At 34.6% G+C, this 18,518-nt stretch overlaps 1 protein-coding gene across 2 annotated transcripts; it reads right to left on the reverse strand.

The window, feature by feature from the left end:
- Nucleotides 1–568: 568 nt before the first annotated feature.
- Nucleotides 569–8,125, reverse strand: LOC116137866 (glycosyltransferase BC10-like). Of its 2 annotated transcripts, none has more exons than XM_031423564.1 (11): nucleotides 8,020–8,125; nucleotides 7,017–7,499; nucleotides 5,219–5,317; nucleotides 3,771–3,871; nucleotides 3,603–3,674; nucleotides 3,367–3,457; nucleotides 2,816–2,896; nucleotides 1,814–1,873; nucleotides 1,616–1,738; nucleotides 1,177–1,215; nucleotides 569–1,083 (listed from the first exon to the last, which is right to left on the reverse strand). In XM_031423564.1, exons 2-11 carry the CDS (start codon nucleotides 7,398–7,400, stop codon nucleotides 955–957), a joined length of 1,179 nt encoding a protein of 392 aa, XP_031279424.1. In that variant the 5' UTR covers nucleotides 7,401–7,499; nucleotides 8,020–8,125; the 3' UTR covers nucleotides 569–954. The 2 variants fall into 2 exon arrangements, with proteins under 2 accessions (XP_031279424.1, XP_031279425.1); XM_031423565.1 differs by having other exon boundaries at nucleotides 7,017–7,466; nucleotides 8,020–8,115.
- Nucleotides 8,126–18,518: the final 10,393 nt, after the last annotated feature.

The following is an 18,518-nucleotide window of genomic DNA, read 5'->3' on the forward strand; positions in this document are numbered from 1 at the left end:
AATACTGTTAAATTATAGTGAATAATATGACAATGCAAGAATACTGTTATATCACTTTGTATACAAGATTTTGTATAAAGTCTTTATATATTTAGTATTATTCTTTCACAAGTATTACAAATCTCCTATATTAATTATATTTTAAATACATTTGAAGGCCATTTTGACAATTTTAGGTGGTTATTTTTTATAACTAAATTGATCTCTCAAGAAATCTATTAAACTTTAAAAATAAAAAAAAAAGAAAAAAATTAGACATCAACAAGTTAAAAGATCTTTTAAAGAAGTCTATGACAAGAAGTTAACAACTACATAATTAAATTTCTTTTTATTAATAATTATATTTTCATTAACAATTCAATGAAACCGTGAAAAATATCATTTAATTAATTCGACATTTTTAATGAAGATAAATAATACTTTCTAAGGACGAATAATATAATTAGATCTTCAATTCAACACCATTTTAGGTTTGATGAAGAAGGGAAATAAAAAATGATGAAAATAAAGTTTCAAACAATGAAATGTGAATTTTGACTTGGAAACCTAATATTTTAGAAAAGAAAGGTGCGCTTTTAACTCGTTCGCAACTTCATATGTTTTAAGTTTTACAAAAATTCAACATAAATTACAACTAAAAACATCCCCCAGAACTTTCTGTCCAGGAAATACAACATTAACAGCCCAAATGGAGGTTAAAAAAAGAAAAAAGAAAAAATGGACAACAAATTACCCAGCCCCAAGGAAGCAACACTAAGTTAGCCTCCAGCCTGAAAAACTCAAGTCAATTCTAATAGTTCTCCATGTTGCCCCTTGCACTCAAGAATTGTGGAAAGGGAACATTCCAACCTCAATAATAATGTGGCAATTTACAAGTTTGAAATGGAGAGCCAAGATGGAGAGAGAAGTGGTCGAAAGCAACCGACCAAAGAATATAAGAGTCAAAAATATTTCTCATAGTGTCGTATAATTGGTGAAAAGGTTTAACAAGTTATTGAGGGTATCTGGGTAGAATTTCCTGGCGAATAAGTAACATGGCCGTCGGATACCATTCCATAGGCAAGGCCGCAACAGCACTGTCCTCTGTACAGAGAGAAGCGACACAAAACTATCTTCAGATATAACCTAATCATATATATGACAGCGAAAACCAGAAATTTCTAACAAAGTGTATACCTGGTCATCACTTGTTACATGCTCACTCGTATCGACTGACTGCAGGTACAATTTACAACATCAGAAATTAGCAAAAAATTTAGGAAACTGTATGACAGCTAATATTACTAGTATACAAATGACCAAAATAGAATCACTTTCACTGAGATATCCGACACAAGTTTCTCCAGGTGACAATTCACTCACATTGTTGGGAGGAGAGAGTTATCTTTCAATTTAAAGGCCAAAAAAAAAAAAAAAAAACAAATATATCGCTGAGAACTATTTCTTTTAAGTCCCATGACCATGCTATAGAAGGTGAACAATGCAAGTTGAACTAGGTATGTATGAAGTGAGCTAGACTCTTAAGCACAGGTGGTAATAGCCATATCCATGGAAAAAAAAGTTATGACAAAAGATAATTGCTCTGTGAATAATACAAGATATAGCATAAGCATACCGTAATATTCTTAAGAAGTCCATAAGAAATATCGTGAGACTTGTAAGATTTTGGATGCCACTTCCTTTCAGACCAATCAACATGAGTAACCGACCGGTTGGCAATTCCACCAGGATCAATCATCTGAAATACATGAGAAACTCATAAGAAGCAGAGTTGTAGCAAATTTTAAAGTACAATCTTGAGGAAGGTTCTTACGTGGAAAAAGGTTGGTAAGTAGTGCTCATCAGCAATACAATTTTTACCATCCACACCATGCTGCCATCATCAAGAGCATCCATGTTAATGAAGTGTGGTCCGAAAACCATTTAAAATTTCTCTGTTTTCCAAGATCTCACAAACAACTATCATGAATATTGACTTCATATGTCAGGTTTTCATTTAATTAAATTCCACATTTGCAGTAGGGTTGAAAGAAATCAAGGAAAAACCAGTTAAATGTTGCACAAAACCTAAATTATACCAGCTCAACCATCATATAACCAATAAAGACAACAACATAGCATCAATAAAGAGTGTCCCTTAATAAAATTACAAAATTATTATATTCTCAGCAAATGCTGAAACTTAAAACTCACAAAAGAATCAAACTTGATCACTATAAAATGTCACAAATTGTGTTATATTCAAAAAAGTTCACCATCCAACTCATGAGCACCTAAAAACTAAAATGTCTCTCTCCCTTTAGTTGACTAGACAAGTAGAACCAACAAATCGGGAGAAAACATTCCATATTTTTTTTTCTATGGAAATAAAAGATTATAACCCTTAGATCTCACTCCTAAAGCTCTCCTCAATATAAAGTTACAGAAAGTTATGGTACAGACACATGAAGACAACCAGGAATAGTAGAACATAAGAAAAAGAAAAAATGCTTTTAGACATTCATGGCACAAGATTTTAACGATGCAATAAGATTAGTTGATCAAATAATGTCAAAAGAAATTGGAACTGACAGATATGAATAAAAAAAAATGGTTGTCTAATGACATATATAAGTTCAAGCTGATAGCAAAAATTAAACACACCACAGATATTGAATCGCAATTATGGCAAGAAATATCAAGAATGGCTTGGATTAGAGAAGCACAGAAGCAGACAGCAATTTGTCCAATGAGATCAGAACTTAAGCAACATGATAAAAATTTAAACCAAAGACAAATGATAACATAAAGCAACCACATTTAAAATTAACTTTACCTTGCAGTAATCACGGAATTTAGAGTAGTAAAGACTGTCAGCCATAACTATGAGAGCATGCTGCCGCTTCATTGTAAACCACTGCAGAAAATTTACATGTTAAATATACCAAAAGAAGAGTACAGAAGAAAATCATATAAATGGAGCTGAATGTTGAAATGTCTTAAACAACCCATCTGGCACTTCCATTTGTGGGTTTGAATGACTTTGGAAGCAAGAAAATACAATTGACATATGACACCAGATACTAGCATTCTCAGACTTTCCAATGGAAAATAGAATTCACCAATGACACCACATACTAGAATTCTCAGACTTTCCACTGGTTCAAAGTCAAACGGAATGCATGTTATATGGCCAATCAAAAAGGCTGAAATTGTAACAACATTTTTTATCTTAACTGCCCCCAATACCCCCATGTATAAAGAGAAGGAAACCTGTTGGACTAAGAGTCATACAATCAGGGACAATAATGTACCATAGTAGAAACAATACTAACAGGCACTGAAAGACAAATTCATAGACTCTATATAATATCCATGAAAATATACCTGTGCACCCTTTCTAAAGTCTTTAATCTCAACTTCCGGCAACATGTGTTCAGAATACCGGCCATTGCCATGTGGACCAGGATCCTCAAAGCTGAAAAGAGAATGAAGAGTGCATCCATAAGGAAAAACAATTTCCTCACAACCATGATTCAGATGAATGTTTCACCATCCACACAAACAAAACTTTAAAATAGACAAGTAAATAGAAAATAGTACATCACATAAGAAAACAATACCAGTCAATGAAGCTCATATTTGAGTACATCAGATAGTTGTAGACATAGTCAAAATCATGCAGGGGTACACAACTGAAATACAAGAAAGTGATTCAGCAATTGATGATAGCAAAAGTCATTGAAGTTAAAACAAAAAACAACCCTCAAAGTACTCAACAATCCAGTCACCTATCAGAAAGTAACACAAAATGCTGATTATCAGGATCTTTGAGAGCATTTGCCAATAATCTTCTCTCTGCATCAACCATTGAAATTCTTCCCCAGACAACCTACAAATATAACCAAACGAAGATATCAGGTTTAGCTGCTTATAGATACTCACTTCATCGAATATTAACAACATAAAGAAGAGTAACAGAAATTTGACAACAGAAGCTTTTACTTGAAAATTAAATTATCTACGCACCACAGCAAAGATAGATAATAATAATAAATAATTTGAAAAATATTATATGAGGTCAAAATATTTTGAGATTTGAGTAGATATGTTCAAGAAACACTATAAAAGATAGAATATTGACTTATTTATATGTTATACCACCACTGTGAATCTTACTATAATAAGAGTATCAGTATTATCAAACTTTTAACGGCACATCTATTATTGAACTCTTCTCATCCCTAAATGATTTAAGTAAATTGTTAATGCAATAGAGAGAGGCCCAGACTTAAAAAAGCAGTGAAGAAAAAAAAGCATTGTTATTTTGCCCTTAATGAGTCAATAATTTTCATTACAATTTTCCACATCAAGAATAACTAGAGCATTCTTCCAACATTTTCTCATTGACACGGCCAACTTGGTAGTGTCATGATTCTAAAATAATTACTCTTTAACAGGGAAGGCAGATGCCTGGACCAACTGTACTTTTAAAAGTGATGTCAGTTTAAATATTTGATTAAATCTTTTGAAAGCAATTATTTTCTGCTTCAAAAAAGGGCGTAAAGGGAGATGATAGTTTTACAAAAGTTGCCAGATGACATAATTCTTCACCCTACAAATGAGTTCCATGGGATGCAGTACCACAAATGTGCAAGAGAATAAAAATCAATCCTCCACAATGAAATAGCATTTCAAATCTAGTAGCTGAACCTTTAATTCCTACTAAACATGTCACCTAAGGCTCATTGTCAGAAGTCCCATAACTCAGGCGTAAGTTAGGAGAAAACATATCAAACAAATTGCAGAATATTTAGTACATATAATTTATGAGATCTAAGAATGAATATGATAATGCTGACAGAAATTCAGCTGCAACAGTTGATGATCTGCCATATTGAGCAATAACATTGGCAGAAAAGAGTGAACCAGCGAACCAGAAATGGTGAAGGAACAACCTGTTAGGTCATGACTAAAACAAGCAAGACGTGGATATATGAAAATTGAATGTACAGGAAATGCAATTTCTGAAAAATTTGCATTGGTTTGTAGCTTTGAAAAACTGGTACTTATTTTAGATGGGCCATCGAAAAATAATGTAGAAAATTTTGTTAAAATAGTTCAAATGGGCTTATCAGTTCTTGAAAAAGAAGGGAAGCAACAAAAGGGTAGAATATTAAAAAATAAAAATAACGGTAGAATATAAGAGAATACTATCTTACATATTTAATTTACATACCTGGTCACTCCGTATTTCCCGATTAATGAAGTATCGACTAAAATGCACTGGTTTATCCCTCGATGCATGGACATATACTGAAAATCTACCCTCATGACCCTGCAAGAATATATGGAAAAAGACTCACTTAATGGTACAATTTCAAGTGAACCAACAATGAACAGGCTTCATAGAATTGAAATCAATGAGCTACGAGAACAAGTAAAATTCAGATTAATAAATCACAGGTTAAAATTCACTGCCACGGCATGTAGACATCACAAATAAGCTTACCGTGTATGAATGTATAAACAGGACAAATAAGCTTAGCATGCGTAAATGAAACATGGCAGTTATATTGTCCGTAACATGTTTGAATATTTTGTAATTAATCTTCGAAGGCCAACACTTTACCTTTCACAACTAAGTTAATATTTTTCCATAGACAAACAACCAGAAAGTGAAGAGGAAGATGGAGTTCTAAATCCCAGCATCACTCTTTTCATGTCAACCAAAACCGTACAACTCCCTGTAGCCAACAAAGATAGATCCTATACCATAGTTGCCAACCTTCATACCAACCAAAATCCCTGACTTAACTTGTCTCACTACCCACAGCTATTTGTTCTACAATTGAGGCAACATTACCACTTTAATATTATATGGTCTTAGCATAGAACAAGCCTGTATCATAAAAGAAGCTTCTGCCACATATCAAATCAAAGTAATAAAATCCCAGCACTGGCTCACCAATGTCTTGCCATTTTTAAGAAATTGACTGAGCAATTCGCTAGTGGAGCTCAGACCTCACCAAACACAAAACTACTCAACAGTAAAGATATAACAAATGACCCTTTTTCGTCATCAAGTCAGAATAAAAAGGCATTTTTCCCATCGGTCACCATCAGCAATTAATAAAAAGCATCAAGAAGCCCATCAAAACTATTATTCCCTTGATGAAGAAATGATTTCTAAGTATTCAACTGCTTATCATTATTCTCACACAATCCAAATCTAAACACATTTTCCAACTAAGGTCCACAACCCACAGCACTTAAATATGCTCTCTAACATGTCCAGCCAATAGAAGAAATAATTAGATTTAACAGCAGACATAGGCAACCTAATTTTGAATACATATAGCACAACTGGTAACATATCTCAACTTAATGTAATGTAGAAAGTAAATCTGTTACTGTTTCAAAACATATCTTAATTAATGTATTTAAAAGTAACTGGATTACTATTTTAGAAAATATCTAGTTTAATGTAATGTTAAAAAGTAACTGATTTTCTATTTCAAAATATGCTAAAAAGTTATTATACTCACTCCAACTTGGATATGTTTCCAAAAAAATATTTAAATATTTCATCACCTCTATCATAATGGTTATATATAAGTACCTCCCTGATATAAATGACTCTCTAGCTAATATGATCCATCGAATATTTTGGGTCTGGGAAGAGAATTGACAAACAAAAAGAATACTGGCTACTTGACAATTTTTAAAAATGTTAAAGTTGGCAAAACAAATATATGCATATAACAACAATGTCATACACAAGTTGAGCACAGAAGATGTGTCAATTGTAAAAGTTAGACACATAAGCATGCAGATATTAACATGAATCAAATTGCATTTAATGCAAAAGCACCTTCCATACTCGTATACTGTTACAATAGATCACAACTTGAGGTCAAATTTCTTCCATGCCATTATTGGTTCATGAAGCAACAGCAAGAAATTCAAGAAGGAAATGCATATTCAATTCAAATTTACGGAATAAATAAACAAATAAACAAGAAAGAAACACTTACATGAAAAAACTTATCCCATAGCATCTCAAAAGGCAATGGACCAGGAGTCAAGAATAGGAAAGCGATTTTAGAATTTTTGGACCGAACAGGAGGCGTGTTCAAAATATCCCTAATAACAACTCGAGATGCGATCTCTTCATCCGTCAGTTCCCTTACCGGAACTGGTGGAAGCCAATCAGTTAAGGCACAACCTCTAGAAGAGAACATGTAACAGGCACCGCGACTATGGGGTGGATATATGTAAGCACAAACTAGAAACAGAATAACCAATGAGACCAACCCAATAATCCACACCGGCCTCTTCAATGGAGGACGGTGGCGAGTCCCCGGCAAAATCTGTAGATCCCCCATGTTGCCTACACGCCATGCTTTAACCGACTTCATCTTATCTTACTCAGCATAAAGATATCACAAGCTCTATCTACCTCCACATAATGCAATTCTTTACATCTAAAGAATTAATAATTGTTCAATAATCTGAGACTGGAAAAGCATTAACGGATCAATTAAAAACCCCTCTAAAAAAAAAAAACAATAAACAATATTTAATAAAAGTTATGGATCGAAACAAGAACATTCAACTTCCCAAATCAGATCTTAAGCATAACCCCCCGTGAAAATTAAATTAAATTTTCCATTTCAAGAGTCAACCCAGATGAAGAAACAACAATAATACCTAACAAAAAAAGGAAAAAGCTTCGAAATTTCAACGTAAGGAAACGAAAGTTAATAAGCCAACTCTTGAATTGAATTGAAAGCTGAAGATTTACACAACTACTTAAACCAAACCAAATATATTTTGCCACAAAAAAAATTATAAAACAAAAAGAAACGAAAAAGGAAAAAAGAAAGCTTAATAATAAAAGTCAAACCAAAGACTCATTCCAGTCGAAATTCAAAACGAACACTCAATTAAATGTAATTCCGACTCAACACAGCCAGAATTTCCAAATGTTATACATTTTCCGTTAATTTCCCGGGAAAATAACTAAGAAAAGAATACCTGAGCTGAAAGAGAAAGAGAAGCAGATATCCGATCAAGGGAGGTAGAGACTTGAAGTCTTTCGATTTAAAGATCTTGAATCTGAAACCTTCTTTATTTGGTGTTCAAGATCTAGGGCTCAACAAAACCAGACCTTAACTAATAATAAAAAGACCGAGAAAGAAAGAGAGAGAATTTAAATAAAAATAAAAATAAAAATATTATTTATTATTTAGTTTAAAAAATAAAATAAAATAAAAACTATAAATATTATTAAGTATCAGATGATTTCGATTCCTTGGACGATTCGTTTTCGTGTTTGTTTGTGGAAATTGTTTATAAATAAAAATAGAATTTAAAAATGGAATTATTTCTCTCTCTTTCTCTCTCTCAATATTTTAAAAATATAATTTATTATTTATTAGTTTGTTGGTATCAGGGAGAAATCGAGACAAGGAAGGAGAAGGGAAGAAGAAGAGAGTAATGAACTGAAACAAGACGAGCAAGTTGCAGCCGGCGAGGTTAAATTAAATTTTATTAATAAATGAATAAATTTGGATGGATAATAAATGGTAAGACCTAAGCGCATTACAAGCGCGTACTGTGCACCAATAGTTTCTTCACAGGTCATGGCTTGACGCCAGTTTTGTTTTTGTTTTCGGAAACACAATAAACGATACCTGCTCCAAAGTTCTTTGATTTTAGAGCCAACCAAAGAATAATTTTTCCGCTTTTCCAATTGGCCAATTTTGTTTTCTGGATTTGAAAGAAATACATGCCTCTTGATTTTAAATTGGCCAATTGGATTCATTCGGTCTCTTGTAGAATAGAATAAGATTAAAAGAAAATATATGTTTTATTCTATAATTAAATACAATTTTTTATTTTGAAAAACAATTAATATAATAAATTTTATGAAAATATGTTTGGAATAATTGAGTTGAGTTATTTTTAACTACAGTTTTCAAATACAATCTTAAAAAAATTAGTGTAAAATTATAAAATGATTAAAAGTTCTTTTTACAGTTTTTTATAGATTTTAATATGAATAAAGTTTTGAAATATTATATCAAATACATTTTAAAAAATTATAAATATTAAAATACAACTCAAGAATTTGAATCGTATTTTAATCATAAATCAAAAAATATTTCTTAAATAAATTTTAAGAGACTTCGTTAAATATTTCTTAGCATTTTAGAGACAATTTTCAAAATTTAATGGGGTTTCTCATCAATTTAATTAAGATTTTCAAACGTTTTTACCATTTTAGAATTATTATTATTATTAATTATTAAAATTTTGGGGACCCATGGAAAAAGATAAGATTTTTGAGTATCAAAGTGGATCCTGTGATTGATGGTTAAGATTGATTCAAAGGGCTAGATGAAGCCTAGATCGAAAAAGGTTAGTCCGGCTTCGGATAAGACAATTATTAAATTATTTGTTTAAGTATTTTTTGTCTTACTTACATTAAATAAATTATTAATGAATTTATTATTATTATGATTGAGTTTAATTTAGATTCAATATCTAAAAGATAACAAAGTTCAAGCCTTGCTTCATCCACCCAACGACTAGGTCCACCAAACACGAACGACAAACCTAACAGCATGTCCTTTGATTCAATTGTTTGATTTAAAAGTCACTGGAGTATCACTAAATTTTGGCACAAAAGTTCTTTTTTTCGGGCATGTGTTATATCAATAATCATTTAAATATTTCAAACCAAAATTTGCAGAGTAATTGTTTAAGTAATATATTTAAAGTAAGCCATATAATAACCTACAATTTTATTTAGTATTAAATAACAAACTTTTCATTTTACATTATATTATACTTCTTTTAATCCGAAATGATTGATAATCCACCGATTGAATTGTTAACCAATGAAATGTTACTTTTAAACATAATATAATTTATTACAAGAATAAAATTCTCAACCATTGAGCATGAGAGCGTAATAGATATCTTAGCCAATGAGCGTAACACCTTAAGAAAAGAAAACCCTAGAATCAGTACCTAGAAAATCCTTATAACCTAAGAAAACTTTTTTATTTGTATCATTCTTAAGAAGATAATACTATTGAGAAAACATGTATAAAGTCCACATCACCATGATATTACTATGGAAAGAATTTCATTAGGATTTGTCTAGAATTATCTTGAATTTGATTGCAATATAATACATTATAATTTATTTATTTATTTATGATGTTATGTTATGTTATCTTGATCTGTTATAAAAACAGAAGGTTGTATTTCTATAATGATAACAGAGACTTTTTATTACTTTTGAATCTAAGATTCTGACTTTTGGGAATGAAAAATAAATCTCTTTTTTTTTAAACAATTTTAGTTCCTTGACATTTTATCGAATTATTTTCAATATTTGAAATAAATTTATTATAAAGAAATTTCAGATTTAAAAATTAAATAAATCTCTCTCTCTTTTTTTTTTTCTTTTTTTTTTAACAAGTCAAATATTCTCAATTGGGGTTTTGTATTCTTAATCTGATTTAACAAAAAGAAAAAATAGTTTCCATTGTTTGATTATAAAGTGAAAAAAAAATTGATTTATCTACACAATTTTTATTTATTTATCTAATAATCATATGTCAAAAGACCATAATTATTTAGAACTATCAGATAAAAATAATGTAAATGAAGCCTTAAATGTAATTTTTTTTTAAAGTATATATTATTGTTGAAAGAGAGTTTATGTTATCACATTAATCGTATCGCATGATCATAAATGCATGTCACATAAAAATTCAATTTATAAAACCACCAATCGTATTAATTACATAAATACATTTAACTTGTGGTATTTTCATGACATTTTAGATTTTTCCTAATGGTAAAAAGTAGATTATTGGTTTGATAAAACTTTAAAAGACTGAAACTTCGTTTTAAGTAAATGGGTCAATTTCATCATCAAGATTGTTAATTTCAAGTATTTAACAATTCTCAAATATCCCTTGTTCATTGTTTGGGTGAAGGGTGATTATTGGTTTATTCATTGTTGTTTTAAATGTCGTCTTTAAAACGACACGTACACAACATATAACTTAGTCTACTCCAAAGTCAAACTTCTCCACAATTTTTTAATTAAAAAAAAAAAACAAGTAAAATGTAAGAGGTATAAGCCTAAAAAGGATATTATCACTGATGATATAGAAGCTCACTAAATTATCAATACGCAGATACAAGTTTCAGAAATATTTATCAAATGATACTTGGCAGTGTTTTAACGTTTTATTCAATTGTAATCATAAAATCACATAAATACCCCTAAAATTTAGAAACAAGTTTAAACAAACAAATTATCTGAATAAAATTTAATTTTAATTTTATTAATTTTTTTTTTCAGTTTTAGAGGTCTTTTAGTTTTTTTATATATAATTTTTTATGCAAATAATTTTTTTATTTAATTTGTTCTTAAATTTAGGGGCATTTAAGTAATTTTTTATTATACAATTAAATATAACAGTTAAACAATGTTAAGTGTCTTCATATTCATACTTCTAAAACTTGTGTTCTGTAATTGATAATTCAGTAAACTTGTGTACCCTTAGAAATTATATCCCAAACTAAAATACAAATTAACTCATACTAATATGTATAAATTAAAAAGAAATAAAAAATGAATAAAAAAAAAAATGCGCACATTGAAAGGGTAAGAAGAGATATAGAAATAGAAGTCAACTTTGTAGAAACCCACAAGGTTATTAAAAACGTTGGCCACGAAATAAACGAAAAGGAACATTTGTGGACTTGTAAAGCCACAGGAATCAGGATATACGGCTTCAAAAATTTATTTCTAAATAAATTTCTGTTCTATTACGCGCTCTGTTAACCGCGTGGTATATAAGACTGATTTGACTCCAGTTCAACTTCAACTAAATCAACTCCACCCTTCGTTAATAATATCATGTCCTAAGTCCTGCCTTGGCGACCTGGTCAAGTGGGATTTTAAGCGCGTGGAATTCTGGAACATGAAGCGAATGTTTCTTAATGACGATATTGCCCTTTCTTTTCCTAGAGAGTGGGACTGTGGGCCCGCAGCACAGGAATCTGTATCACGTTATACAACAACCCTTTTTCTTACACAAATTTTCTTTCATTTTTTAACCCTTTGAAAATAATATATATTAAATTTTAACTATTTTAATAAAATCTAATTTTTATTATTTCTATTAAAACCCAAATAGCTATAAAAGTGTCTAACAATTTATATAAAATAATACTATAAATATTCGACTCACCATAAAATATAAATCACTTAAATAAGATTGCTAAAAGAAGAAATGTTGTATTGTTTTGTGACGATAATTTCGACTAAAAATTATCTTGCAACAGCTAATCAATGTTAATAACGTTGTTTTGTTAATTTGAATGATGCAAGAAGCATCACCTAAACGTTGACAGAAATTTTTTGGCAAATTTAAAATATTAAATGAACATTAGTATATTTAAAGCAATAAATAAGTTTTTATACTGTTAATATTCTCAATCTATTTGATCCTTTAGAAGTATTATATTTATCATGTGTATTTTTAAGGTTATAAGTGTTGATGCTAAATTTTGACATAAACTATTCGCACGTGTAAAGTGTTAAACGAACTTAGAAATTATACGTGAACTGAAAAATGAAAAAAATAAAATAAAAGGGAGAAGATATTTAAAGTGATTCGGATGCTCAAAGCGAATCATACGTTTACTGTTTTTTTATTTATGAAAAAGTACAATTAGGTTGCATGCAGCGATGTAAGAGAACAGAAATATAAAAAGAGAGTGAGAGAGTGTTTATATTATCAAAACTAGAATCTTGCAAAATGAGAGAGAAGATCTCTATTTATAGAAAGAGGTTTCTAGGTAATGATTATGGGTTTGCCAGCGGGCAGGTGCCGTGCAATTTCTACCCTACTCCTCATTGGTCAGTGGCATGGAAAATATCCTTAAATCGCACAGGGCTTGGGCAAGTGGTTGACTCCTAGCCACTCACTCTCCAGGCCTTTGCCTGCCAAGCTGATGGCAACCTTACTCCTTTTATCCTTGGACAACATGGCATCGCTTGGATGTCGCAATGCCTTCCTGAACTCTAATTGATCCTTGCTGATGTAAGCCTACATCAGCCCTGATTTTTTAGGCATAATAGAAGCCCCCCAGTTCTTAAGATTCAAGGCTTGAACTTTGAGAACTTCATGATTATGCTATGATTTGGCTCATCCCCAGGATCGTTTGCTCAAGCTACAAGTGGAGAACGGCTGAAATAACACAAAGTTCACGATTTTACTCGACCAATGAACTATGTGGAGGTCGCGACGTGGGCTCAACAAACTTCACAAGCGACCTGAGATGATCATGCCCTGAAGGTTCAACAACCTTGGGTCAGATCTTGCTTAGTCCTATACTAACATGCTTCGAACTTTGCCCATCGCTCTCGACTTGAAAACACTTAGAAAATTCTTGCCGAGAATCGGTAGTCACTTCACTTTCGAGCTCAATACATGGAGAAGAGTGTTTCATTCGAACGACCTCTTCAGATGTAATCCGTTGTGCTTGACAGTTGGCCTGTTCAATAAAGTAGGATTTATCTGACAGACGTGTCTTTGCGCAATAAGTGTCAGCCATGAGCATTAAATGCAAGCCATGTTGAAACGATATTCTCTTTTAGAGCATTGAATGTGGATAAGGGCACATTCAATACGGTGAAGATAACTACACCGACGTTTGGTTTCTCCAAAGGAGGGAAACGTTGATTGATCTTCACGAAGCGTGAAGGTTAATCTTCACAAGGATTGGTGACACGTGGTCGCATCTAACGGCTAGGAACACGTCCCGCCCAAACATCGCTTGCGAAGGAAACCAAGCGTTGCCTTCTTTCCTATAAAAACCCACCCCTATTTCGTGATTTTCACAGAACTCAAATCTTCAGAGAGAAAAAACAGAGTCTTTTGCACTAAAAAATCTAGTTTATCCTTCTTTCGGTTGATGTGCACTCGCCGTTACAATAGAACGTTCATCCCCAGTAACCAAGAGGTAAGGAATACTCTTCTTTTTCTTATTTTCATTCTTGTCAAAAACTTGATTTTTTTTTTTCACAACAATGGTGGGTTTGAACGACTGGTAGATTTTTATGATGCACATCCTTTGGTAGCGTTAAAAAAGGAACACTCTTGAAAATCGAAAACCTATGGCAAAGATCTTTGGGAACTCGTTCTCAAGGATGTTTAAGGTTTTTAGGGGATAAGGAAGGAAAATTAGGGTTTTTCTTACTCATTTGAGTCGTCGTACGAAACATTGCGTACAGAGACTGAGTCACCTCTTCATGTCACACCTTTTCAAACTTTTAGAGCAATGGGCATTTCAGAGACAGGAATAGCTGCTGGAACCAGCTCGCAGCCCCTGAGCACCTCGATGAGTCTCGCACATGTGGTTCTATCAGTAGACACTACAGATGAGATTTAAAAGGCGGTAGACCAGTTTGCGATCAATGTAAACGTCTACTAGCATAGGAAGCGCACCGCTCAGGACCTTCAAGAGGGAATGGCTGTGATCGTAGAATCAATCTTTAAATGCAGGGTGACAATACCTTTTCACCCCTTCATCAGATCGATCCTTGATCACTTCGAGGTCACGCCATTTCAACTAACGCCAATGTGTATATGATAGCGATTGCTATGTATATCGCATGTTGCGAACACGAACTCGGTGAGCTAACAACGTTAGAACTCACATGCGCTTACTACTTGAAGAAAAGCAAGGACAAAGATTCTTTCTATCTCTCGAAGCGATCTATGATTGAGGGAGGGATATTTGATGACCCAAACAACATTGGGGCTTATGACACCAAATATTTCTTCTTCACGTATGATGGTGTTTGTAAATTTAGGGAGCAGAGTAGGTTTTTTCGCTTTTGTTTTCCAAACTAACTATCCTTTCCTTGAATTCTCTCTTGGGAGTTAAGACTTAGAATTTTTCATTTTCGTAGAGAAAAAGATGACCAAGTTGTTGGCTCTAGTAGATTTCAGCCGCATTGAAGCGTTTGGTCATTTACTCGATCAGAGTCGCGACGTAAAACTACTCGTGACCACTGCCAATCTACAAAAGTACGGATTTTTCAGTCTCGAAGCATTTTTAGGAGCTCCAGCCCATAAGGATCTTCGTATATAGAAGAACTTTTAGCTTTGCACCAAGGATGACATTTTTCCTAACATATTTCCATGTTGTGCAGCGACCATGCTACCAAGAGTTCCGAAGCCGCCTATAAGGGCTGGGGGTTTGTATTCCCCCGGGTCAACCCGATTGAGCCAGTCGAAGCGACCCCCAGTGTCGTTCCCATAGAAGGGATACATATCAGTGCCGAAGGGAAACCACCCACGAAGCGACGTGTAGAAGCTCCTCGGCCTGCGATTACTCACACTACGAAGCAGAAGACCATGGGCCATAAGACTAAGAAAAGAAAACAGTCGACTGTCGAAAAGGAAACGGAGTCGGAGTCGGAGTCGGAGCCAGAAGGCTTTGGGGTGTTATCGGAGAAAACTCAGCCCTACCCCGTCACAAGCTCGGGAGTGCTCTCGATGGGCCCCCCTAGCACTTCGACGACCCTCGGGAGCTCATGCAAGGGAGCAGGAGCAACCACAGCTACTCAAAAGAGAGCGGGCAAGCAACGGGTCGAGGATATACCTGCCCCCTCAGGGCCAGACCCGTTCATGTTGGATTCCCTAGGGCAACTACCAGAGCACTTGCAGTCGGTAATGTACACCGGTTGGAATGCCAACTTGCGAAGGCCTTCTAGGAGTTCATGGCTTCCCGACTTATCGACCTGGTGGCTACGGCATTCTAGTTGCACAGTCAGGTAAAACGATATATTCCTTTTGATAACTTTTTATGATACTGACTTTTGTCTTTTTTTCCCATGCAGTCCCTGCTCGCCCTGACCGTAGCCCAGCAGAAGATCGATATGGACTCTGTTGGCAATCTTCACGAGCTGAAGGAGGAGAATACCAAGTTGAAGTAAGACCTCGCGGTCATGGATACGGAGGCTAAAATAACTCACATCTTGGTGGATCAGTACCTAGCAGAGAGAGATTCTTCACTGTGGGCTGCAAACTTTCAAAAGGTCAAGCTCGAGAAGAGGGATGGGGACAACAAGGAGCTCTAGCAGACGGTGGCAAGACTCACCAAAGAGTTGAGCGAGAGAGAGAAAGAGTTGAAGGTGAGCATCGATTGCGCGAAGACGGTGGAAGAGAGTCAGACTCAATAATGGGAGAACTATGAGAAGCAGAAGAGGGCGATAGAGGCAGACCTCGAGCTGTCTTAAGGGCAAGTTGCTTCATTGACCGAGCAGATGAAGTGACAAAACCTCGAACTCAAGAAGATGGCTATTCACTGGGCAATACAAGCCATCTACAGCTTGCGGCTGAGGAACCCCGAGATGGACATCTTCGACCTTCCGAACGAATGCCAATCTAGCCTTGTTTCCATGCTTCAGGCTGAAAAGGCTGAGTAGCAGGAAGAACAAGAACCTCTTCTGGAAGATGATCAGCCGAACATTCCCGAATATCGGGTGGATGATCCGGAGGCTGACGATTGTCCAAAAGATTGACAGGTCGCACCCGGGGGGCCTGGAGATGAAGGTCAATGATCGCTCTTTTTTTCTACCCTTGTAGTTCTCCTAGCTTTCTAGCTTTTTGTAACTCTTGGTCGCTTTCTTGTACATGCTCCTTTTTTTTAATATATAAAAGGAACTATTGGTCACTTGTGATAGCATTTTTATAATTCAAGCACTTCACAAAACAAATATGACTTATCTGACCAATAAACTTGCAAAATATTATAAAGAACAAGATTATTAACAAAATACTTGAGATCATGATACAGGTTTTTCTTCGAGAAGAAACAGAACAATCTTATTCATAATACTTACAAGAAGGCAAATTTTACAAGTTAAAAGAAATAATCAAACCTGAAAGCGAGTTCGGAATTACTAATAATAGGGGCAAAGATGCTCAGCATTCCAAGCTTGCGGCACTTCGGAACCGTTGAGCCTTTTAAGGTGATACGTCATAGGTCGTATTACCTTTGTGATGCAGTATGAGCCTTCCTAGTTAGGTCCCAATACCCCCATACTTGGTTCCTTTGTACCGAGAAAGACTTCTTTCAGAACCAAGTCACCAACCTGAAAGTCTCTTCTCTTAATCTTGGAGTCGAATAATCTTTCTGTCCACTGCTGGTAGGAAGCTATCCTTAACCGAGCTTTGTTGCGATATTCTTCAACCAAGTCCAAACTTGCACGCAAGAGTGCTTCACTGTCTGCCTCATTGAAAGACTCCCTCCGATGTGAACTAGTTCCTACTTCCACTAGGATCATCGTCTCGAAGTCATATGCTAGCGAGAAGAGTGTTTCTGAAGTAAAGGTTCTTGGAGTTGTCATATATGCCCATAGGACTTCTAGCTAGGCCAAGCTTGGCTTTCAATGTATGCTTAATAGTCTTGTTGACAGTTTAACCTGACCATTGGCTTGTGGTCTTGCTATTGAGGCAAACTTTTTATGAATCCCCAGCTCGTCGCAAAACTGCTTGAATTCCTCATTGTCGAACTGTTTCCTATTATCAGAGATGAGTGTATGAGGAATCTCGTAGTGACACACTATATTCTTGAAGACAAAGTCTTTGAGCTTCTTGGTAGTGATCGCGACCAAAGGCTCAGCTTTAACGCACTTAGTGAAATAATCCGCTACAATCACTGCATACTTGACGCCCTATTTACTGGTGGGCATGGGCCCATTGAGATCAATTCCCCACATAGAGAATGGCCAAGCACTGGTCATTGTCATCAACTGGTGGGAAGGAGCTTGCAGAACATTCATGAACCTCTGGCACTTGTCACACTTCTTCACAAAGTTGAAGGCGTCCTTGTGAAGTAAGGGCCAATAATATCCCTGATAGATAATCTTATTGGCGAGAGATCATGCGGCAATGTGATTATCGCATATCCCTTCATGTATCTCCCTCATGATGTAGTCTACTTCATCATCGGTTACACATCGAAGGAGGGGAGTGTTAAACCCTCGCTTGTACAACTGATTCCTGATTAGTGTGTAATGAGCAACTCTAGTTTGTAGGATTCTTGCCTCAATTTTATTGCTGGGTAGAGTCCCATCCCGGAGATACTGAATAATTGAAGTCATCCAAGAAGTAGATTCGATCGTAGCTACGGCTTGCTCAATTGAGTTGATGTTGGGAACCCTGATGTACCAAATTGGAATGTTGTCTGGGACATCGAAGTCCAACGAGGAGGCTATTTTTTCCAAAGCATTCGCGACAGAGGTACGGTCTCTCAGAATTTGACTAATCATATAATGCTTGAAAAGCTCGAGCGCGACCTTAGCTTTCCTCAGATAGCTGATCATATTCTCTTCTTTGGCTTGATATTTTCCTAAGATCTAATTAACAACCAGTTAGGAGTCGCTATAGATGTCGATTATTTCTGACCCCATTTCTCTTGCTGGT

The sequence above is a fragment of the Pistacia vera genome, unplaced genomic scaffold (genome assembly GCF_008641045.1).
Source record: "Pistacia vera cultivar Batoury unplaced genomic scaffold, PisVer_v2 Contig336, whole genome shotgun sequence".
NCBI lineage: Eukaryota > Viridiplantae > Streptophyta > Magnoliopsida > Sapindales > Anacardiaceae > Pistacia > Pistacia vera.